This window comes from Delphinus delphis, chromosome 10 (genome assembly GCF_949987515.2).
Source record: "Delphinus delphis chromosome 10, mDelDel1.2, whole genome shotgun sequence".
Taxonomy (NCBI): domain Eukaryota; kingdom Metazoa; phylum Chordata; class Mammalia; order Artiodactyla; family Delphinidae; genus Delphinus; species Delphinus delphis.
This window is the reverse complement of record NC_082692.2, coordinates 71,956,055-71,979,681: the sequence shown is the minus strand read 5'-3', so window position 1 is coordinate 71,979,681 and position 23,627 is coordinate 71,956,055. Positions and strand designations below refer to the sequence as shown.

The 23,627-nt window shown below is 43.3% G+C and overlaps 1 protein-coding gene and 1 pseudogene across 2 annotated transcripts in view; both read left to right on the top strand.

The window, feature by feature from the left end:
* The window catches only part of ARHGEF3 (Rho guanine nucleotide exchange factor 3), a 269,292-nt gene that overhangs the window by 92,909 nt on the left and 152,756 nt on the right, over window positions 1-23,627 (top strand). The window contains exon 1 of one of the 2 annotated variants that reach the window (XM_060022716.1): window positions 3,565-3,630. The exons of the other annotated variant lie outside the window; for it this stretch is intronic. Coding sequence (XP_059878699.1) covers window positions 3,580-3,630 — 51 coding nt within the window. The 5' untranslated portion in view covers window positions 3,565-3,579. Of the gene's footprint in view, window positions 1-3,564; window positions 3,631-23,627 lie in introns of those variants that run through there. 2 annotated transcript variants of the gene reach the window in all.
* LOC132431707 (oxysterol-binding protein-related protein 9-like) lies at window positions 17,594-19,645 on the top strand (annotated as a pseudogene).

Sequence of the window (23,627 nt, the reverse complement as noted above, 5' to 3'; positions counted from 1 at the left end):
TAATAGTAAGGCCTACATCAGGAGAGTTGTGAAGATCAAATAAAAAAATATGTGGTAAGTTCTCATATTAAAACATCAGAAATCTGCAGTCGCCATTTTTGGTTTCAGTAATTGTGGCTTTAGGATGTTTTAATATCTGTGCACAGGTGCACTTTCATCATGAGTTATATTGTCAGGAATGAGCAACTGAGAGGTGACATTTCAAGTGCATCTCTTAGGTTTGCTGAATGTCCACAGGGCAGGAGCTAATGAACTGAGGTACTTCCATACCGTGGCGTGCTCTGCAGAGGGGTCCAAGATGTGGATAATGTGGAAAGATGATGTTAAGTGAAGAAAGCAAGTGCTGGAATAATGTTATCATTCCATTTTGACAAATATAAATTAAAAAAATAAAACGTGACAAAACAAACTTATGTGTGTTTAGACAGCAGGAAATGTCTAAAGGATCACCACCAGAGGTTGCAAACTGGTGGCCCTCAGGTCAAATCTACCAGCAACTGTGTTTTGATTGGCCTGTACAGCATTTTTAAAAATGATGAATTAGTTGCCAGCATTTAAAAACTGGGAGATTTTATGTAAAACCCGGAATTTCCAGCTTCTCTTGAACAATTGGAATGTCTGTTCACTTTGGCCATGAGTCCCTTGGGACCCCAGTAAGCTGGAACTTTCCCAAGGCAAACACTCTCAGTGGTGCCCATTGCCTGCCAGGCCTCTTCTTTCATGTACCTTCCCACCTAGCCCTGAGAGCATTTAGGTTTGTGACCCCTCATCTACCTCTGTCTTTGACACGGGTGCCTCTGGCAAATGGGATGGCGATAGGGAAGAACGTGGGGCCTTTGGGAAGATTCGCTTTTTACACTATATACTTCTCTATGGTTTGAATGTATTATAATGACACTATGTCACTTTTAAAATTTAAAAATCAGTAGAAAAACATGTTCGAATACTCAACAGTATCATAGATGCCACATCGAGAAAACCCACATCCCGTTCCTGTATAAGCTTTCATTATGACGCTCAAAATGAACTTGAGCCCTGCAGGGCAGGAACCTCTCATTATGGAAATGTTCCTCCGAGGTGCCTTCTGCATGGCTGATTTCGTTACTGGAGCTCTTGCTTCTGGTCAAAGCAGGGGCATCAGAGGGAAGGGCCGCGCCCCGTTCTTTCCTTCCCTTTTGCAGGCTGTGCCCTTTATCTCCGGCCAGGGCGTCTGCTGGTCCTCCCGCCCTTCCTCCCTCCTCCATGGCTACCTGCCCTGGAGCCCACTCAAGTTTCACCTCTTCCATGAAGGGCTGCAGCCCACAGGTTTTGGTTCTTCTTTCTCATTCACAGTCAGCAGCCGGAAGTTAGGCTTAATCATTCTAGGATTAGTTCACGTGAATGTGCCCTTCCTCCCCAAGGAAAGAAAGAAACTCTAGTGCCCCATGGTCATCTCACATTTCCTTTGGGTCCTCATTGGAGTGGATCCTGGCCTTGGCAGCTGGGGCTCTGCAGAGGGGCTGTTGGAAAATCTTCCAGGAGAGGAGTGCCTGGGCCAGTGGGGGATTGACATCCTTGGTCCTCAGGGGATTGACATTCTTCATTAGCTGAGTTACTACCAAAGCTGGTTAATCTTAGGTTGTTTACAGGCCTGTACGAATCAGGACCTTTTCTATGCAGGAGGCTAGAGCAAGAAGCCTTTTTTACGAACACCTCCCCTTGCCCCGAGTAGCACCACTTATCCCAGGCTGCTTTGTGGGGAGTCTGGCTTTGGAAAATAAGGAATCCCAAGGACAAGCTGAAGCCCACCTTTTGTGGACACCACTGTTTGACTTTTACACATTACTGAGTGTTTCCTGGGTGCCTGACCCGGTAGGTACCACATATAGGCCTTGAGGTAACCCAGATGCTTGCCTGAAAGGCTTGAGCCTTTTCACAGAGATTTCACTTCCTTCTTTCTGCAGACAGATGGGACCCCTGTCACGCTCTTTGAAGCAAGACCCAAGCCCGTCAGAGCAGTACTTTCAAAGCATTTGCCTTTCTTCCAGAGCACCCTATGGTTCTGCACCCCACTGCTGTTGCCCTTGCCAGTTCTTCTGCCTAGAACACCCCTCAGAATTCTGCCCATATGTGTCTCTTGCTCTGAGAAGCCTTCCCAGACTTTGTCCCCATAAAACAATTCATTTGCCAGGCTCAGTTATTTCTTGGCTCCCTCAACACTTTTTGCAAATTCCTGGCAGCATTTATGTTGTTCTCCGGTCATCTTTGGTTCATCTTTGTACTACCAGAGCCTGGTGCATCCTTCCGTAGTGCTCTTTTGTAATGCACTCTTCAGAGGCCATATGTTAGGGGCCAGGCTGCTGGCCTGAGAATGGGGAGAGCCTTTCTTACAAACTCTAAAGTCAACTCTTGGATTTAAGCTTGTTGTTCAAATGAACCCTCTCTCTTTGCTGAGCCCCCCACTTTACTCAGGGCTGAGACAGGCAAAGGCTCTTCAAAATCTGTGCATTTGTAAGAATGCCTTGGGAAATCCTGGGCTAAATCTTTGCAGCTAAAAGTTGCAATTAGAAAAATTTTTGCAAAGAAAATACTATTCCGTTAGAGAACTAAAAAATAAAAATCAAGAATTGAAAGCTACACTGGAGTTATGTATGTCTCCTTGGGTTTGAGTCCCTCTGCCCCTGTGCAGGGAGGGTGAGGGTGTTGATTTGTTGTAGGGAGGGGTTGAACAGGCATAGTTTTCATCTGAAACCTTGGAGTTCACGTGAGACACTCTATCTCACCCAATAAGTCTGAGCTTTGTAAAAGGCCCCGGGACCAGGGCAAGGTGTTCATTCGTGAGATCCCCAGTTCATAAAATGAGAAATGTCAGCCACTAGTTGTTTCCATAATAACTCTGAGAAGAGCAGTAAGGCCCTTTGTTATTCACATTAAAAGCTGAAAAGGAGGTTTCCAGAAGCAGTTATTTTGAATGGGCTCTGAAGAGAAAATTTGCCTAAGAAAAAAAGAAATGAACGGTTGAGTGGGGTGTTTATTGTCACTCTCATTTGTTGAGTTGCTATGAAATTGGGATTCAGTGTAGGCTCTGTATGCCGGGCAGGGCCCTGGCTCTTGGGTGAAGTTCAAGTGGACTGTTGATTCCTCTTTGATCATACAAAGTTCTCCTCCCAGTGTCCCTTCTCTATCCATTTCACCCCAATGTTTGGGTCTACAAAGCATGATATCCTGGCAGTGAACACTTTAGAGCTGCCAGAATGCCAAGCATGGCATTTAGGTGGGGACCCAGTAAGCATTGTTTGTTTCTTACAGGCTGGGGATTGTCAGCCAGAAACTGGATTTCTGGTGTGCCTTTGAATGCCAGAAGGCAGAGCGCTCTGAAAAAGCAGCAACAGCAGGCGGCAAGGAAACCGCCGGAGGTGGGGAGCTCTGGGCTGGTGTGGTTCTCAGCTTCTGACAATGTAACTTATGGCCCCCTGTCACTTCCTGTCAGGCAGGCCAAGTAGTGGGGAGGAGTTCCTTGAGGGAAACCATGCTCTGCTCTGCTCAGAGAATCCCGTCCGAAGGGCTCTGCCGCAGTTAGGGGCGGGGGACTCCAGGTGGATGAGGTCCGAGCGCCCCATGGTGTGGTGTTGCTTCTTTGTTCATGCTCAGGTAAGCTCCTTTGCAGCTGGACCAGGGAGAGACCCGCTCCCAACTCCCACCCAAGCCTGGCTGGGCCATGCCAGGAGCTGAGGTATGGGAGGATGCAGCTGTCTGCATCTCCCAAGAAAGTGAGCAGGGAGCCGCCAAGAACACCTGGGATGAGGGAGGCACACTTCTGCCTCACTGTACTATGAATCAGAAAAGAGCTGTGTGGTTGTGTTTAAGACCACAAATGGTTGTGCTTGGTGGAGATGGTGTGTTAAGTGGAGTGCCTAGCTGTCAGCGCTTCCTTTAGCATCTGTGATTGGAGGAGAGCAAGGGTAGGGGGACTTTCATTCTTTGCTCCACGGTGCCAGTATTTTAATCTTTTTAAGAGACCTGTTTTCATTAAATGGGAAGGAAAAAGTAAGTGTGTGTGTGTGTTTAAATAGCAAAGTGGATTTCCAAGACCTTTTCTTCTTTGGATTGGAAGATGGCTAAACTCCGTTTTGGAAGTTCATTCTTTGTGAAGCAACTGTTTTGTAGGTTTCCTTAATATTCTGGTGTTTTGAAGGTGTTCATCATTGGGAAAATGAAGTCAGATAATATCAGGGGAGACTCAGACTCACTGGTTTTCTCGTTAAAAGTATTGGTGCCTGTTTGGGTCATTTTGGAAGGAGCAGCTGGAAATGTTATGTTTCTATGGACTGAAGAATGATTAGGAGCCCTGAAGCTTACTCTCCCTCTCTGTCCCTTTTATTTGTTTGTTTGTTTGTGGATAGGTTTTGGATAAGCCAAAGTTATTTTTTAAAGAAAATACCCATTGCTTTTTCTGTTTCTTTCATCAGAATTATGTTTCTGAAACTGTTGTTTGCAATACAAATTCCAACTCTTGTACATGGCCATTATAGACATCTTTTCATGTGATTTGAGTGGTTTCACTGTCTTTCTCCTTTCCCATCTCACTCACCTAGCTATTCGCTCACCTGATAAAGAATAATTTTTGATCATTTGAGATACGGAAATTGGCAACATTTTAAATGATTTACTACACTTCAGGGATAGTTAATGCAGCATTAATTAAAAATATTACAATAATAGCTGACGTTTATTAGATACTTTTCATGTTACTTGCATTAGCTCATGAAAGTCTTACAACACGGTAGGGGTTGGCTGTTATTATTATCTCCACTTTGCAGATGGTAGAACTGGGATGCAGAGAGGATAAATACTTTGCCTATGGTCTCCTAGCTGGTTAGTAGTGGATCAGGCTTCAAGCTCAGGCAGAATGGAGCCAGAAATGACATTCATAGCCATAGCACACATGATGATTTTAATGACAGGGCCCTTCTTATATCTCCTATCAAGTGCAGCATCTTCAGTAACACTTGCTTTCCAATCCTTTGACAAATTAGCTCATTTTGGTGGATGTTTGCCTCGGTCCAATTAGCGCCTATACAAAAGGCATCTAAGACAAGTCACTGCCTTCTCTGGACTCAGTTTCCCACCTGTCAAACAGAGATATCTCTAAACTCATTTTAGCTCTGATACGGGTCTAAGGTATGACTTTTTGAGAAAAAGTCAAAAATAGTTCTCATATCCCTGTTGCAAAGTCAAATGATTTAATAAGTGCTTTTACGTACAGATTTCCCGAGGATATGGACTGGAGCTCAAACTGTAATTGGCCGGCTGGCTGTTGACCTTTATTCTGCTCTTGAAAATATTATTGAATGAATTTTTATTTCTTGGGTCCGAGGGTCTCTAAAGAAAGGATCTGGGGGAGTTGAGTTTGGGTGTGGGAAAGGCAGTTGGTAGCTGGATGTGGAAGGAGAGAATGGGAAGGGAGAAACCCTTTAAAGTTCTCACAAATCCATCTTCTGAGATTTGATCAAGATAGCTCTGTATCTGTGGAGGAATGGCAGAGTGTAACAGTTAAGGGCATGGGTTTTAGAACCACATAGATGTAGATGTAGATTTGAGTGCCAGCTTTGCCTCTTACTAGCCATGCAGTCCCAGGCATGTTACCAAACCTCTCTAAATCTCCTTGTTAAATGGGGATAATAAATAGTGCCTACTGGGACTTCCCTGGTGGTCTAGTGGGTAAGACTCTGTGCTCCCAATGCAGGGGGCCTGGGTTCAATCCCTGGTTGGGGAACTAGATCCCACATGCATGCCGCAACTAAGGAGTCCGTATGCCACAACTAAAGATCCCTCATGCCACAATGAAGATCCCGTGTGCCACAATGAAGACCTGGCACAGCCTAAATAAATATTAAAATAAAATAGTGCCTACCATATAGGGTTGTCATGAGGAATAAATGAAGTGATTCAAGACAGTGCCTAGCACAGATTCCGCACTCAGTGAACATGACCCACGTCCCAGGTCTTATTGCCATAGCTGTTGGTGGCTCCCAGAGAAATGAATCATTAGTGTGTAAGGGCTCAGCAACAATAGGGCTGTGAAACATCTTATATCCTGAGTTAAATATGCCCTGATTTGATTTTGTGGAGGGAAGAAAGCAGCATATTACACAGAAAAGTCAATACTTCATTTTAAAGTCCTGATTCCAGCCATATTTTTACAGCTTTCCCAGAATGCCAAGTGGGAGCCATTGAAGGGGAAGTTGATTCAAACCAGATCCTAAAAAAGGCTTGTCTTGATGCAGCACTCAGTGGTATGATTCGGAAAGTGCGAGGTCAGGGTGGTGACCCCGAGTGTCCACCGGGAGAGAAACAATGGGTGACTTTAGGACCTAAATATAGACTATGTAGATGTCACTTAGGGAAGCCACAGTGGGTGGGTCTCTTGGGAGGAGTTCAGAAAGCAGCCCCTGTGCGCCAACCCTTGCTCTGTCAGCCCTCTTTTTCTGAATAACTTTGTCCGTAGTCTAGCTTTTCTGCATCCCTTGAGCCCCTGCCTCTGTTTGGCAGCCTTGTTTATGTCCCCATCTCTTCCCTCCCAAATCTTCCTTGTGGCATTTACCACTTCTCTCCCTTGTCTCTAGCAGACCCCACTCACCCCCTGCCATAAGCCCCAAGTGTTCTTACCACAGTGTTCCTCATGGAGCAGGGATGAGAGCACTGGTCTGGGAGTCAGGAGTTTGGGGTTCTAGGTTTTGCATTAACCTTGGGCAATGCTGAACTTCCCTGGGTACCAGGTTCTCCAATAGAGACAGACATAGCTGCATCCTGGAGGTTGATACTCTGAGTTCACACCCTCACTGCCACTTGACCTTGGGCAAGTTCTTTACTTTTCCTTCTGGGCCTTAGTTACCTCACCTGTGAAATGGAGATGATATAATATCTGCTTCCAATACTATGAAAAGTTTATAAAATAATATCTGTGAAACTCTTAAAACAGTGCATTCTATGATAATGTTCAAAAATACTAGCTATGATTGTGATTGTGATTTGTAGGAAAATGAGACTTGAATAGGATCAGTGTTTCCTAAACTTCGGTCATGTTTCCCATATCCACATACCACTTTTACTGTTATTTTTCACTAAATGTTTTTCTTTAAATTGTCTAGTTGTTTTGTTTTGTTTTGACCTTAGGTTCATCCTAAGTAGTAAGAGCCCTAAAGTCACTAAACATCACAATATGTTTCCTAAAACACATTATAATAAATACACCTTGGTCTACTGCATATGGTCTGCAGTGATATTGTGTCACCACCAGGTCCACTTCCCACAGTGAGGACTGCAGAGCCAGTGGCTCTGAGCATCTGAGGCCCAAGTTGCTGCCTGCTGTGATTCTGACAGGGCTCCTCTCACCAGAATGAACGGTCAGCCCATCCTTTCATACATCAGACACTGCCTGAGAACCAGCTTTGTGCCTGACTCTGTGCCAGGTGCCAAGATGGCCAAAATATGGGTCTTTGTAGCCCCTGCTGTCTTCTCTAAATGGGGCATTACCAACCTAGAGAAAACGGGGTAGGGGGAGCCACAAAATGACCCAACTGCTGAAATCCCACCATAAGAGAAGCCAGGGCCACTCTCTTCCTGGGTGTGGGTAAAAGAGTATACCTCAGTCAGCTTTCACTGAGTAACAACTACCCCAAACTCAGTAGCAAACAATAGCAAGCATTTATTCTTATGCTTACAGGTGTACAGGTTGGCTGCGTGGTCTGCCCCATTCAGGTCCCTTAGCTACCCAAGTGTATATTCTTCTCCTGTGCAGGTCAGAAGATCCCAGAGGAGCAAGCAGCAATACGTAATGTCTCTTAAGGCCTAGGCTCAGAATTGGTACATTGTCCTGTCCACCCATGTTCCACTGGCCAGAGCAAGTCATAGTACCAAGCCATGGAGGTCAGGGAAGGGCATAAAAGTTTGCTGAAGAATAAATTAATATACCACAGAGATCATCACTATTTACTCACTCAACCTACATTTATTGAGTGACTACTATGTGGAGTACTCTGCCATGTTGGGGGAGATAAATATGGTACTAATAAGTGGTGAAGATGATGAAAACATGTAACCTAAGGGCTGGCACGTATTAGGTCCTAAATAAATATTCTATGAATGAATACCCGCTAGTACCTTTGAGATGCTAACTAGTGATGCGTGTTTCACATGGGTTATCTCATTCTCTCCTCCTAACTCTCCCCCTCAAATCCCGCCCCCCCCTGCTTTGGGCAAGTACAGTCATCCCAGATCAAACAAGTGGGATACTGTCTTGGCCTGTTAAATGCTTGTAATCTTCTGATGTGAGCAAGGGGAGCACTGGTAAAGGCACAGCAGCAGGGAGAAGGCGAGTGTAAACAGATTATCCCTGATGTGAGGGGAAAGAGGCAGGCTTTGCACCAAAGAGGCTCCGGTTCAAATCCCTTGTGTGTTTATCCCCATGTACACCTTGTGCACTGTCTTGGGTGCTAACTCTTCAGGCACCCACCATGGACTAAGAATTTAGTGTGGTAATTAGCCTCTCATAGTTTCTTTACATCACTAGCCCCCTGCCTTCTTGAGGTCACATGCATCTTGGAATGTTCTCTTTAGAAAACTGCACATAGTTGTTAAAATGTCTGTGCAGACCCCTGGCCCCAGGTAAAGAACTCTGCTCTAATGATTCATTCCATCCCCACCCTCTTCTCTTCCCTTCCATCTCTTAAACACTTCATCCAGTGGAAGAAGCATTTTTCCATATTTGTATGCCAGTGTCAGGCTCAGGGTCTAACTCATATTGGTTGACCAATGAGTGTCTTTTTTTTTTTTTTACATCTTTATTGGGGCATAATTGCTTTACAATGGTGTGTTAGTTTCTGCTTTATAACAAAGTGAATCAGTTATACATATACATATGTTCCCATATCTCTTCCCTCTTGCGTCTCCCTCCCTCCCACCCTCCCTATCCCACCCCTCCAGGTGGTCACAAAGCACCGAGCTGATCTCCCTGTGCTATGAGGCTGCTTCCCACTAGCTATCTACTGTATGTTTGGTAAAATAGTGTTTATATGTCCTGCCTCTCTCTGGCTTTGTCACAGCTCACCCTTCCCCCTCCCCATATCCTCAAGTCCGTTCTCTAGTAGGTCTGTGTCTTTATTCCTGTCTTATCCTTAGGTTCTTCATGACTTTTTTTTTCTTAAATTCCATATATATGTGTTAGCATACGGTATTTGTCTTTCTCTTCCTGACTTACTTCACTCTGTATGACAGACTCTAGGTCTATCCACCTCATTACACGTAGCTCAATTTCGTTTCTTTTTATGGCTGAGTAATATTCCATTGTATATATGTGCCACATCTTCTTTATCCATTCATCCGATGATCATCATCATCATTAGCTGTGTGCCTTTGAACAAGTGAAATAACCTCTCTGGGTCTCAGGTGTATCATCTATAAAATATATGAGCTTTCCTATCTCATCCAGTCAGAAAGTTCTGTGACTCTATGCACATGCAAATGAACTATCACCAACACCTTCATTCTCATTCTCTAGCTGCTTTAAAAGACACTCATCGTATAAAGAAGATGTGGCCAATGAGTGTGTTTTAAAGCAGCGAGAGAATGAGAATGAAGGTGTTGGTGATAGTTCATTTGCATGTGCGTAGAGTCACAGAACTTTCTGACTGGATGAGATAGGAAAGCTCATATATTTTATAGATGATACACCTGAGACCCAGAGAGGTTATTTCACTTGTTCAAAGGCACACAGCTAATGATGATGATGACCATGATGATGATGGTAATGGTAATAAAATAATGTTTTCCTCCAAGCAGATGACTTATGCTCAGACACAATTAGGTCTCATTCCCTCAGTACCTGGATAGAAAATGTTCTGATCTATCAAGTTGACGGATCATGTTGCAAAACTGTTTTCTTTCTTTTTTTTTTTTCTTAACATGGAAGAACTGTATTTATTTTTGAGTGAGATGAAACGTGATAAAACAGCATGTTTATATCATTGTATGTAACATACACAATTTTGTAGTCTGAAAGAATATACACTGAAATGTTAAAACTGGTTTATTTAGTAGAATAAAAGGTAATTGAACATTAAAAAAAATTCTACCTAGATATAGTTTGAGTTTACTACAATAGATAGTATTCTTTAATCATGGTGGCAACTATCATGGACTGTTTATACCTAACTGCCATTCGTGTTTCTTTCCTACTAACAAAACCCTGTCTCACAGGCAAAAATACGTCAGTGCCAGGGCACAAACTGGTCCACCCATCCCTCTTTGCCAGTGCCCATCCAAGGGTGAAAACTGTTTTCTTGACCTTCATAGCCAAAGCTAAAGACACAGATGACAGAAACATATATGCCATGTCTCAACCATAGAACCATTGTCGCGTCAGCCCTTTAGGGCAGAGCCCTTGCCGCCCACCTCTTTCTCTGGGTCTCCCCTTTCCACTCTGTCCCTCAGTCTGTGTGTACAGACTGCTGAGAATGCAGGGGGTTTGGAGCTGGGACAGGACATTTGTCAGGCCAAGGGGCCAGGTCAAGCCAAGGGGCCAGGTCAAGCCAAGGGGTGGAAGGTGGGTTAGGGTCGGTGCAGGGGAGGAATTTGTTTCCGCAGAGTCCTGGAAATCTTATTTGGAGCCATTCTTCTATTATTAGTTTTGAAGGCACTTTGTTCTCTGGTACATTGTTTTAACAGCCACCAGGAAATCAGGCCCTGCTCGGGGTCAGCGATGCCACTGGTTCCTGCCTGTGGCCGCCCAGGTGGGAAGTGTACTGGTTTGTTTCAGGGCTGATTGTTCGTCATCAAGATCATTGCCGCCCTTTCTCCTTTTGTTGCCCACCCTGTCTGCATGGGGCAGGGAAGGGCTAGGAGGAAAAAGAGATTCCAATGAGTCTGTTTTTCTTTATAGCAATAGTAGCTACACTTATTTCTGTGTAAAAGGAAAAATGCTAAAATCCAGGTCTTAAGAGCGCACTGTGCCCTCTGGAGCAGCATTGTCCAGTAGAAACAGAATGTGAGACACATGTGTACATTTAAATTTCCTAATAGCCACATTAAAAGAGGTAAAAAGAAAAAAAAAAAAAAGAGGTAAAAAGAAACAGATGAAATTAATTTAATGATTTATTTAACCCAGTATATCGAAATGTTAGCATTTCAACATATAATCAACATAAAAAATTATTATGGAGACATTTTGCATTCTTTTTTTCATACTAAGTCTTTGAAATCCAGTGTGTATTATCTACTTAGAGCACATCTCACTTCAGATTAGCCGCATTTCATGTGCTCAGTACCCACGTGTGTGCTCATGGTAGCCATTGGACAGTGCAGTAGAGCAGCACCGTCCAGTAGAACTTTTTACAGTGATACTAATGTTTTGTATCTGCAAGGTCTCACACAGAGGCCACTAGCCACAGATGACTAGTGAGCACTTCACATGAGGCTAGTGCAGCTGAGGAGCTGAGTTTTAAATGTTATTTAATTTTAATTAATTAAAATTTAAATTTAAACAGCCACATGTATCTAGTGGCCACCATACTGGATAGCATAGCTCTAGAGATTTGATCTTGTTAGAGAAATATCAATTTAAACTTAACCAAGGTATCATTTTTCATCTACCACATTGACGGAGATTGAAAAGTTGGATAACACCGCTTGGCAAGGGTAATAGGACCTCTCATGCATGGCAGTGGGAGTATAAATTAGAACAGTCTTTATGGAGGACAATTTGACAATGTTTATCAAACTTACAAATATACATTCCCTTGGACCCAGCAGTTTCACTCCTGGATATTAATGTCACAGAGTCTCTCACATGTGTAGATTGATTTCTATAGAAGGATATTTGCTGCAGCAAAAGGTTGGAAACCACATACGTATCCAGTTAGTGGGGGGGCTGAATAAATAAGCTATAGTACATTTTAAAAATATAATCTTCAACTATTGAAAAAATGAGGCCAATTTTAATTTGATGTCCAAGCTATAATGTTAAGCAAGTGTAGAGCAGTGCATATAGTATGATGCCATTTGGGTAAAAGAAATGACTAGCCTATTTACGTCTAGAGCAGCTCTGGAAAAATGTAGAAGGAACCAATCACAATGGTTGCCTCCTGGGAGAGGAAGGGATGGATGTGGGAAAGAAGTCTACTTACTATTGTACAGCATACCCTTTTGGAATTTAATCCAATGCACTTCAATTACTTATTCAAAAAATAAGTATTTGAAACACAAAAAAGTAAACTCCAAGGGAAGGGTGAATCAGAGAAGGCTTCCTAGAGGAGGTGACCTTTGGACGGGGTTACAAGAGATACACAGGAGTCTTAGCAGGAGGAAAGCTGAGGCTCAGAGGCACAAACAAGCAGAACAGGACAGGCATGCGTGTGTACCCGGAGGTGGGTAGAGTACCAGTATATAAAGTAGAGCAGTAATGGAGTTTGGACAGACACGAGATTGGCTAAATGGGAAGGGTTTTTGTGCAGAATTCGGACTTAACTTTGTGAGCCATAGGCAGCCATTCACGCTTTGAGGGAAGCGGGAAATGACATGATTGTGTTTGTGTGAAAGACAACTTTTGGCAGAATGTAGGGTGATTTAAAACAGTGGTTCTAAAGTGTGATCCAAGGAGTTCCTGAGACCTAGAAAGTACTAACTACGTAACTACAGAACAGATTTTCTTCGTATGCATCAACCAAAATAACACACCACAACAGATTCATTACAGAAGCAGATATGTGAATCCAGCTGTCTTCTGTGCAGCCAGCCATTAAAGAGAGTTATAAAAGTATGAAGCAATGCTCCTTTTCTCCCTACGTTTTCTGTTTTGGAAAATATAGTTAATTTTCATTAAAATGTGATAATTAGATTAAGAAGTAATAATACACTCATTACTTTTTAAAAGAAAGGAAGTTTTTAATTCTTAATTTTATTTTCTAATACTGCAAATATTGATATAACCAACATAAACAAAAGCTCTTGGGGCCCTCAATAGTTTTTAAAAGTATAAAGGGGTCCTGAGACCAAAAATTTTGAGAACCACTAGTCTAGAAGCAAGGAGGCCCTGTGTGCTTGTAATTCTGGTTGGATCAAAATAAACTATAGGGAAACAAATGCAGCTATCCAAACATGAGTCAGGTGGGAGGCATGAACTAGCAGTGTTGGAGCTGATGTGTGTTTTGCATATCCCAGCGCAATGTAATGGTCTGGGCAGGCATGTGTGAGAGGAGGAACCTGATTGATGGATGGGTTTTCACTGATGGAAATGTTGGTGCATGTCCTATACTCCATCTACGTACTACAAGATATTTCCGTTATGTCCAGTCTTTTGCTGTTACAAACATCCTGAGCATCCCTCAAGTACAGGCCTCTAAGTGCCCACCACCTGCAAGAATTACGCTAGACTATGTCCTTAAAAGTGGGTTGCTGGGCAGGAAAACATGCCTATCCTCAGCTTGACTGGAAGCTGTCAAGTTACTCTCCAGTCTGTAACTCTCCCTGTAGCCTTGGATGAGAATCCTCATTTCTCCAACCCTTAGTATTGTCAGGCTTTTAATTTTGCCAATCTGATGGATGGATGTGAAATGGCATCTTGTTATTTTAACCGCACACACACACACACACACACACACACACACACGCATCTTCTTGATCCACTCATCCATTGATGGGCACTTAGGTTGTTTCTATATCTTGGCTGTTGTAAATAATCGGGCATTAGGCTTGAGTCCTCAAAAGATATTCAGGGAAGGTGCCTTTGTCCACTCATTCAACACACGTTGGTGGATCACCTTCTTTGTGTAGTGCTCTGGGCTGTGCTGGAATCTTGACACAGACATTGTGTTTCAAAACCATAATTTACAGCTATGATTATTGTCATCTGTGACTTTGAGGCAAAAACAGAATATCATATTTACTTCTAGAAAGTGTTTCCCAATCTCTGCCATTCTCATTCCCCCCGCCCCTTACCCAGCAATCTCCTTGGCTACGTGTTGTCATACACGCGTACAATGTTAGAAGGAAACTTTGGAGGTCACCTGGTCCAATGCCCTCGTCTTACACATAACGAAACTGAGATCCAGAGCAGGAATGTGAAATGCCTAAGATCATACAGTTAGTTCGGTGCCCTTAAAAAATAGGTAACCACTGGATAATTGTTCTCTATTTTGCTACTTATGCATCAGATCAGAGAGTAACAACACTTGTGATCTGGCAACTTCTGATGAAAATTTATAAAGCAGACCTATAAATTGTGCACATTGTAAGTAAGCTAGAAAATATATACAAATGTAAGTTTTAAAAACTACTTAGGTTTAAACTTTCTTTTCTTCACAGAAGCATTTCGTATTTGTGGTCAAGGTGTCTAGACATTTTCAACATAGAGCGTTATTTAATTCCTCATTTGAGTGATTTTCATCATCAGAATATTTTTTATAGTATACTCTAAAGTGGGCATCACTTGGTCCTAATGATATGTAGCATAAGTTTGAGAGGCAGACAGTGACAACAGTGAAACCTCCCACACAGCTGACCAGGAAACAGATCCAACAGGCCTCACTTCCCGATCACTCTCCAAAGCTTAGCCTCCACCCCTCCCCTCCCAAAAAGGGGAAGGAAGAAGGTTCAGAAAAGATAATGTGCCCATCCTTTAACAAAGCTTGGCTAACCCTTTGGGTCCCCCAAGTGCTCCTGTTTCCTGTGGCTAAAGTTAGACCTGTTAGATACAAATTTCATTTTTAATCCATGACTGGGCAGATGGAGGGCTACAGATCTTCTCCAGAAAGGACGGGCATGTGTTGGGGGGGTGGGGTTGTGTAGGAGTCTCTTTTCACTCATTCCAGGGAAGAGGGCAACAGAGTGTCACTTTTTCTGTACTTGTCAGGAGCAGCAAGATCGTGGGCCAGTTACTTTGTGTGACAGTTATGAGAGGGAGTTTCCACAAAGAGAGTGTTTCCTAAACCTCACTCATTTATGAATCATCTTTTACCATAGCCCTTAACATTGTAAAACACTTAATAGTTTTCTACAGACCGACAGTTTTTCCCTTATAGTTATCTTTAATGGAAAGGTTGTATTATTATAATGTAAAACCAGTATGCTGGCCCAAATTTGAATACAGGTATTAAGATAAATAGATACCCACAAAACAGAGTAACTAAATTCTAGCTAGATGCTGTTGCCCGAGTCTCTTTGCACCCTGGAGAGAGGGAAAGATTGAGGTTGGTAAGCACTGGGTGGGTGTTAAAGGTGAGGTAGCCCCAGTCTGATGGACTGAGAATGAACAGTGAATTAAAAACATGATAACTTTTCTACGTGATCTGCTGCTGGGTAAAGCCTGTCAGAGCAGACTCTCCCAATGCCCCACTCATATTGCCTAGGCTCACTCCAGAAATCACCTCCAGAGTCCCCTAGACCCATTTATGACTTCCTGTGTCCTTCAACTTGCAGGGGTTTCCAGCCAAGGGGGTTAACGTCCCGAGCGGCCCCTCCCCATCAGTGAGAGGCAGGAGTTGGTGGATTAAATACTTCCACCTCCCCACCCCTTAGTGGAAAATTATGAGGTGTGTCTTACACAGTCTCTCGGCGGGGGGGGGCCCAGTGGGTTTTACTCCGGCTGCCCACAGCTGTAACTTGGTGGCTTTACAACTTTTTGTGGCCTCCCTCCTTTTGCCACCTCACTTTCCCACTCCCCACCAGTTCTTCCTGGGAATCACCTCCCACGTGAACAGCTTATACCTAAATCTTTACCCAGGATCTGCTTCGGGGGGAGCCCAAACCAAGGCAGCTGGTAAGCATACTGCCTAGAATGATCTTACCAGCCACAAGGTACCAGACTGATCCTTTGGGAAACAGTACCCCAAGGTATATATCCAAATGGTGTAAAGCAGCATCACTTTTCTTTCTTTAAAGTTCAAAAATATATTGAAATTCTTGGTGTTCAGCTCTCTCTGCCATTTTCCCTAACATATTGGTGATACTCTGTTCTGATGAGTAACATCGTTTTCCATTTTTGCTGTTCCTCTTTCAATATGGTATTACCATTTGCTAAAAAACTTAGTGTTTCCAAACTTGCCTGTAAATTTAATTTACTGTGTGGCATTTGTCCATTGTTTGTCAATCTGAGATATCCAGTGAGTAGAGCAGCACTGTCAGTCTGTGGCTGCTGAAAGTAAATGTTTGTTGATGCATAAGTGATGAGCCCAGGCTAAAACGCAGCAGGCAAGTGTTGCCAAACTCAGAGAGCCACTTTCTGGCAAACCTTTTACAATATCCTGAGGTGAACCAGGCCTTTAAAATTAGGGAGATTAAAAAAGTACTTCTGCAAGATGAAGTTTCTGTTTTGGCCTGAGTCTTATTGGCATGTTGAAGGCAGGACTGAAGTTCTAATGGGGAAAGTACTTCTTATCTTCAGGGTTGGGCCCGTGCCAAGGAGGTCCTGTCCTGTGAAACCTATCAACAGATTGTTCAGAGAGTGGTGAAGTCTAGGGTGAGATATATCCCACAAGAAGTCAGAAGCATCTTTAATTGGCATGGGATCAAGAAGTCCAAGAGGAAGGCAGGAAGAGGGCCACCTTCATGGACAGAGCTCTGCACTCAGCAGGGCTCCACTATGTGGGCACATAACGTCCAATAAATATTTGTTTAATATTTGAACAAATCAATGCTTGGTAGTCAAACTTGCTTTGGGTTTTTAGGGATGGTGGCCTCAGAATGAGTATTCACCACAGAAGAGCCCCTATACATTCTTTCCTTCCCAAGACCAACTACGTAATTTGCAGGGGCCAGTGAAAAATGAAAATTCAGGTCCCTTGTTAAAAAAGTTAAGAGTTTCAAGATGGTGACCGCAAAGCTTTATACTCTATGTGCCCACATAACAGAATGCGCTAGAAGTACCACAGTAAGTGAACTTGATCTGGTTTCCGCATTCTTTGAACTTAGCTTGAGGGAGGAGACAGACGTTAACCAAGTTATCACACAAGTAAAGGGTAACATTTTTTTTTTTTTTTTTTTTTTTTTACGGTACGCGGGCCTCTCACTGTTGCGGCCTCTCCCGTTGCGGAGCACAGGCTCCAGATGCGCAGGCTCAGCGGCCATGGCTCACGGGCCCAGCCGCTCCGCGGCATGTGGGATCTTCCTGGACCGGGGCACAAACCCGCGTCCCCTGCATCGGCAGGCGGACTCTCAACCACTGCGCCACCAGGGCAGCCCCAAGGGTAACATTTTAATAGGGTTAGTACAACAAAGAGGAGGCACATGAGGCTGAGAGGCCATAACTGGGAGATTTAATGTGGTTTGGAGCTATCTTGGATGTCAAGCTGATATCTGAAGGATGAGGAGGAGTTGGCTGAGAGAAAAGGGGGAGGAAAGAGGGTTCCAGGCAGAGGAAACATGGGGAAAGAGGAATTGGGATTATGGGAGGTTGGAGCGCAGAGCAAAGGGAATGAAGTTAGAGACGAGAAGTAGACCAGGCATCAGCCTCGTGATCCAGCAGAGGAGGGAGAAGAGGGGGTGCCCAGAAGCAGCCCTCGGCTCCCTTCCCTGGAGGCACAGAGGGTGGGGGCCTTGGCTTGACGGCTACTTGCGGAGGTTTGGATTCAGGATTTGTTCCTAGTGTCCAAGACTTTGATAAGAAACTTACAGAGGCTGATGCTTACCTACAGATCTTGATAGAACAGTTAAAGCTTTTTGATGACAAACTTCAAAACTGCAAAGACGATGAACAGAGAAAGAAAATTGAAACTCTCAAAGAGACAGCAAATAGCATGGTAGAATCAATTAAACACTGCATTGTGTTGCTGCAGATCACTAAAAGTACTATTAATCCTATGGATGCAATATATCAGCCTAGTCCCTTGGAACCTGTGATCAACACAATGCCCTCCCAGACTGTCTTACCTCCAGAACCCACTCAGTTGTGTAAGTCAGAGCAGCGTCCATCTTCTCTACCAGTTGGACCTGTATTAGCTACTATCTTGGGACATCATCAGACTCCAACACCAAACAGTACAGGCAGCGAGCACTCACCACCTAGTAGCAGTCTCACTTCTCCAAGCCATGCCAGCTTGTCTCCAAACACAGTCCCAGAGTTCTCTTATTCTAGCAGTGAAGATGAATTCTATAATGCGGATGAATTCCATCAGAGTGGCTCATCCCCAAAGCACTTAATAGATTCCTCTGGTTCTGCCTCAGTCTTGACACACAGCAGCTCAGGAAATAGTCTAAAGCGCCCAGATACCACGGAATCAGTTAATTCTTCCATGTCCAATGGAACAAGTGATGCTGACCTTTTCTATTCACATGATGATAGAGATGATGAAGGGGAGGCAGGGTTGGTGGAAGAGCACAAGAGTGTTATCATGCTTCTGTTGTCACAGGTTAGGCTTGGAATGGATCTTACTAAAGTAGTTCTTCCAACATTTACTCTTGAAAGAAGATCTCTTTTAGAAATGTATGCAGACATTTTTGCACATCCGGACCTGTTTGTGAGTATTAGTGACCAGAAGGATGCCAGAGACTGAATGGTTCAGGTTGTAAAATGGTACCTCTCAGCCTTTCACACAGGAAGGAAAGGATCGGTTGCCAAAAAGCCGTACAACCCCATTTTGGGTGAGATCCTTCAGTATCACTGGACATTACCAATGATACTGAAGAGAATGTGGAGCTAGTTTCAGAAGGACCAATTCCCTGGGTTTCCAAGAATAGCATAACCATGATCCACCAGTTTCAGCCTTTTATGCTGAGTGTTTTACCAAGAAGATACAATTCAGTGCTCATATCTGGACCAAATCACAATTCCTTGGGATGTCAATTGGGGTGCACAACATAGGACAGGGCTGTGTCTCGTGTCTAGACCCTGATGAACATTACATTCTCACATTCCCCAATGGTTATGGAAGGTCTATCCTTACAGTGCCCTAGGTGGAACTAGGTGGAGAACGCAATATTAATTGTTCCAAAACTGGCTAAAGTGCCAATATCGTCTTCCGCACTAAACCTTTCTATGGGGGCAAGAAGCACAGAATTACTGCTGAGATTTTTTTTTTTTTTTTTTTTGCGGTACGAGGGCCTCTCACCGTTGTGGCCTCTCCCGTTGCGGAGCACAGGCTCCGGACGCGCAGGCTCAGCGGCCATGGCTCACGGGCCCAGCCGCTCCGCGGCATGTGGGATCTTCCCAGACCGGGGCACGAACCCATGTCCCCTGCATCGGCAGGCGGACTCTCAACCACTGCGCCACCAGGGAAGCCCACTGCTGAGATTTTTTTCTCCAAATGACAAGAAGTCTTTCTGCTCAATTGAAGGGGAATGGAATGGTGTACTGTATGCAAAATACTCAACAGGGGAAAATGTAGTTTTTATAGATACCAAGAAGTTGCCTATAATCAAGAAGAAAGTGAGGAAGTTGGAAGATCAGAATGAGTACAAAACCCACTGCCTTTGGAAGGATGTCACTTTCAACTTAAAAATCAGAGACATTGATGCAGCAACTGAAGCCAAGCATAGACTTGAAGAAAGACAAAGAGCAGAAGCCCAAGAAAGGAAGGGAAAGGAAATTCAATGGGAGACAAGGTTATCTCATGAAGATGGAGGATGCAGGGTTTATGATGAACCATTACTGAAACGTCTTGGTGCTGCCAAGCATTAGGTTGGGAAATGCAAAGTTTGCTCCTGGTGACCAGGGCAGGAGGCATAATGAAGTAACAGTCTTCCTTTGGGAGAACCTGTTCACTCCCTTCTTATTGCAGTGGTTCCTGTCTCCTGGACTTTCTGATGCAGATGAACAATTGAAGCGAGAAAAGCTTCCCTTTTTCCTGTTCTGTGGCAGTTACAATGTTGACTTGGATCTTGAGAAAAACTTCAGGTTTTGAAAACAAGATGTCTGCTCCTTTTCCAAATCCCATGTTATAAATCTTAGTCTCAAATTCTGCACTCTAGTATTGCTGTTGAAATATACAACATATGTTTCCTAGTTCATATAATCTTGGGTTCTCTCTCTATATATATATTCACATATATACATGTATATAATATAGGTGATGCCAGAGTTTTCATAAATACTCCATCTACTGTAAATATTGGTTCCTCTGAGTTGTTTTAGAAAATTTAGCGCAGCGTATTAAAATCACGTGTTAGGAAATTTCGTGGTCTCACCTACAATAACTTTTATTTTGGAATTGAACTGTATTAAATTGTATCTAACTCTGGACTACAGTTTATACTCAGTGCTTCTTAAGGCTTCATAAAGTAATTTTTCCAACCTTTAAAAAAAAGAAGTAGACCAGACCTGACTTTGCATAGGGTCTTACAGACACTAACAAGTCTTGAGAAATTCAGGACCGTGTTCATGACTAACAATAACACAAAGATGAGTAAAATTATTCACCCTTAATTTCTCTTCAAATAAACTGAGAAAGAAAATTGCCTCAGTACAGTTCTCATGAACATGAAAGAAAATTGCCTCAATACAGTTCTCATGAACTTGAAAGAAAATTGCCTCAATACGGTTCTCATGAACTTGAAAGAAAATTGCCTCAGTACAGTTCTCTTATTAATAGGAGATGATGTTCTTCCACATAATCATGTTCATGGACGCTGGCCAATCAGAACAGGCACCAGATATGGAACCAGCACACATCCATGGGCATTGGCCAATCAGAACAGGCATTAGGGACTGTGTGTGGAAGGAGAGAACTTGAACCTTTAATGATGAGGGGCCTTTAGGAGCTCTAACTCCCCATCTATCCCCATCTTTGCTTGGTTGGCTCCATCCCATCACTTAGGTGTCATCTCAAATGTTCCTCCTCTGAGAAGCTTCCCTGACCTTTCTCTCCGGTAGTTTTACCCCTCCCCACCTTTCATAGGCTTTCATATTACCCTGGTATACTTCCTTCATAACACTTAGTACACCCTAAAACTAGCTTTTTTATTTGCTTATTGTTTTATCGTCTCTGTCCCCTCTGAGGGCAGGAACCATATCTCTTTTGTTAACCAATGTATCTACAGCAGCTTGCACAGTGCCTGGCACCTAATAAGTACTCAATAAAATATTTGTTGAATGAATGAAACTATAGAGTGAAATTCATTCATCTGAGTCTCTTGTTGTTCCTGGATTATTTATTTATTTATTTATTTATTCATGCATGCATGCATGCTGCTCCGGGTCTCAGTTGTGGCATGTGGGATCTTTAGCTGCGGCATGAGAACTCTTAGTTGCAGCATGCATGCGGGATCTAGTCCTCTGACCAGGGATCTAACCCAGGCCCCCTGCGTTGGGAGCGTGAAGTCTTAGCCACTGGACCACCAGGGAAGTCCCTGGATTTCTATTGCCAAGAAATGAGAAATACTGTGGGTCCCAGAGTCAAAAATGGAATTTTATGGATGGCACATCTTGGTGTTTTAGTCTTTCTGAAAAGAAATTCTACAGTTTTATATTCACTATTTTGGATTCATTTGTTCATGTGTGTCAGTCAACAAACATTTGTTGAGCTTGTCCTGTGTGCTGGATTAGTCCTTAGAAGTGCCCAGGAAAGATCTGGACATGAAAGAATTCTACTCTTAGTAAAACACTGATTTCCTGGGAAATGGATTAAATGCTGGATGAATATGCTTTGATTCTGCAAAATCCAGATCTCAGTTTCAGACCTCAGGATAAAAGTGATTGGGATGGGCTTTGAAGCAAAAATTCAGGATTAGAAAATTTAGCACAAAGTCCTTTCCCCCTCCCTGCAGCCCACTTGTGGCTTATCACAACTTTTGCTTTTTTACTCAAAACTTGACAGGACATGATAGTGCTGCTGAAGGAAGGATTCCCTGAATACCTGCATGTCCCTGGGGTTTGGCGGCCCTTTACCTCTCTCCTATAATTTGGGGTTGTGATGAGGCCCTCCTCCACTTTCAGAGACAGCTGCAGAAGGAAAATGTCCCTCTAATCACAGTTGACATCTTTCCAGACACCACATCAGAAACGGTAACTGGCTTTCACGTTATTGTTCTGACAGCTTCTTTGCAGACTATTGCCAGGAGCATTTTCTCAAGTTAGTCAAGACTAGTCTGAAAACTGGTGGCCTCCTTTGTGCAAATGAACTCTAGTTGGACAAGGAGAGAGGTCCAGTCCTTCCAGAGGCCACATTCTGAGGAACTACATTAAGACACATTGTTGGCATATTCAAGTACATTGTTTTGAGGGGAGGGGTATTACCTATTACACAGTTATTTTCCTTTTAGCTGTTTCTTTCTACTGAGAGAAACATCTTTAAAAATAAAGAGCCTCTTGTGAGAATTTCCAGTTTTGTTTGGAAGAGAGCTATTTTGATCAAACAAGCCTTAAATTATATTCTTCTCAGGCCTAAGGAATTGTGTCCCAGCTAATACCCAACCAAGTTCTGCTGAAGTGCCTGGGCAGTCTCACTGCCTTGTAGGATCCCGGAGCCTGCAAGCACCAAGGGTTAGCAGATCCTGCAGAGCTGAGCCCTGAGGGCCTAAGGCCCCCTGGAGTTGGGCAACCAGTGGATATCAGATGCCCTGAAGAGGAATGAGTGTCTATGGGCTTGTCTTTTTCTTGAGGAGTGGTGAGAGTGTGCAGGTTATTTGTGAACTTATTTTACTGTTGGCAACTTAGTATTATTTCAAACTTATAGAAAAGTTGCAAGTCTAAGATAAGATACTTCTGAATACTCTTTAACCACCTTCACTGATTGTTTACATTTGCTTTCTCTGTGTCTCTGTGTATCAGCCTCTCAGTAGATAGATAGATAGATAAATAGATAGATATGGATAGTTAAAGATAGATAGAGATATAGAATATATGTATTTAACATATAAATGTAAATTATTTTTCTTCCTATTTGAGAATGAATTGCAGACATTACACCCCTTTAGCCCCAAATACTTCAGTGTAAGAACAAGAGCATCCTCACACAGTATGATTATCAGAAGCAGAAAATTTAACATTGACAAAATATATTAACTCCTCCACCATTCTTTTTTTTTTAAATTAATTTATTTATTTTATTTTTGGCTGTGTTGGGTCTTCGTTGCTGCATGTGGGCTTTCTCTAGTTACGGCAAGCAGGGGTTACTCTTTGTTGCAGTGCGTGGGCTTCTCATTGAGATGGCCTCTCTTGTTGTGGAGCACAGGCTCTAGGCACGCAGGCTTCAGTAGTTGTGGTGCTTGGGCTCAGTAGTTGTGGCTTGCGGGCTCTAGAGCGCAGGCTCAGTAGTTGTGGCACACAGGCTTAGTTGCTCTGCGGCATGTGGAATCTTCCCGGACCAGGGCACGAACCCGTGTCCCCTGTATTGGCAGGCGGATTCTTAACCACTGCACCATGAGGGAAGCCTCCACCATTCATTTTTAAAGTTTGTCAACTGTCACAATAATGTATTTTATAGCTGTTGTTATTCCTGGTCTAGAGTCCAATTCAGGGTCATGCATTGCATTTATTGTCACATATTCTTTTGTCTCCTTTAATCTGGAACAGTTCCCCAGGCCTTTTTGGTGTTTCTTGATTTTGACAGTTTTGAAGAGTAGAAACCAGTTAGGTTGTACAGTTTCCCTCAATGTGGGTTTATTAGATGTTTCTCCATGACTGTCTTTGGATTATGCATTTTAAAAAAATATCTGGAGTGATG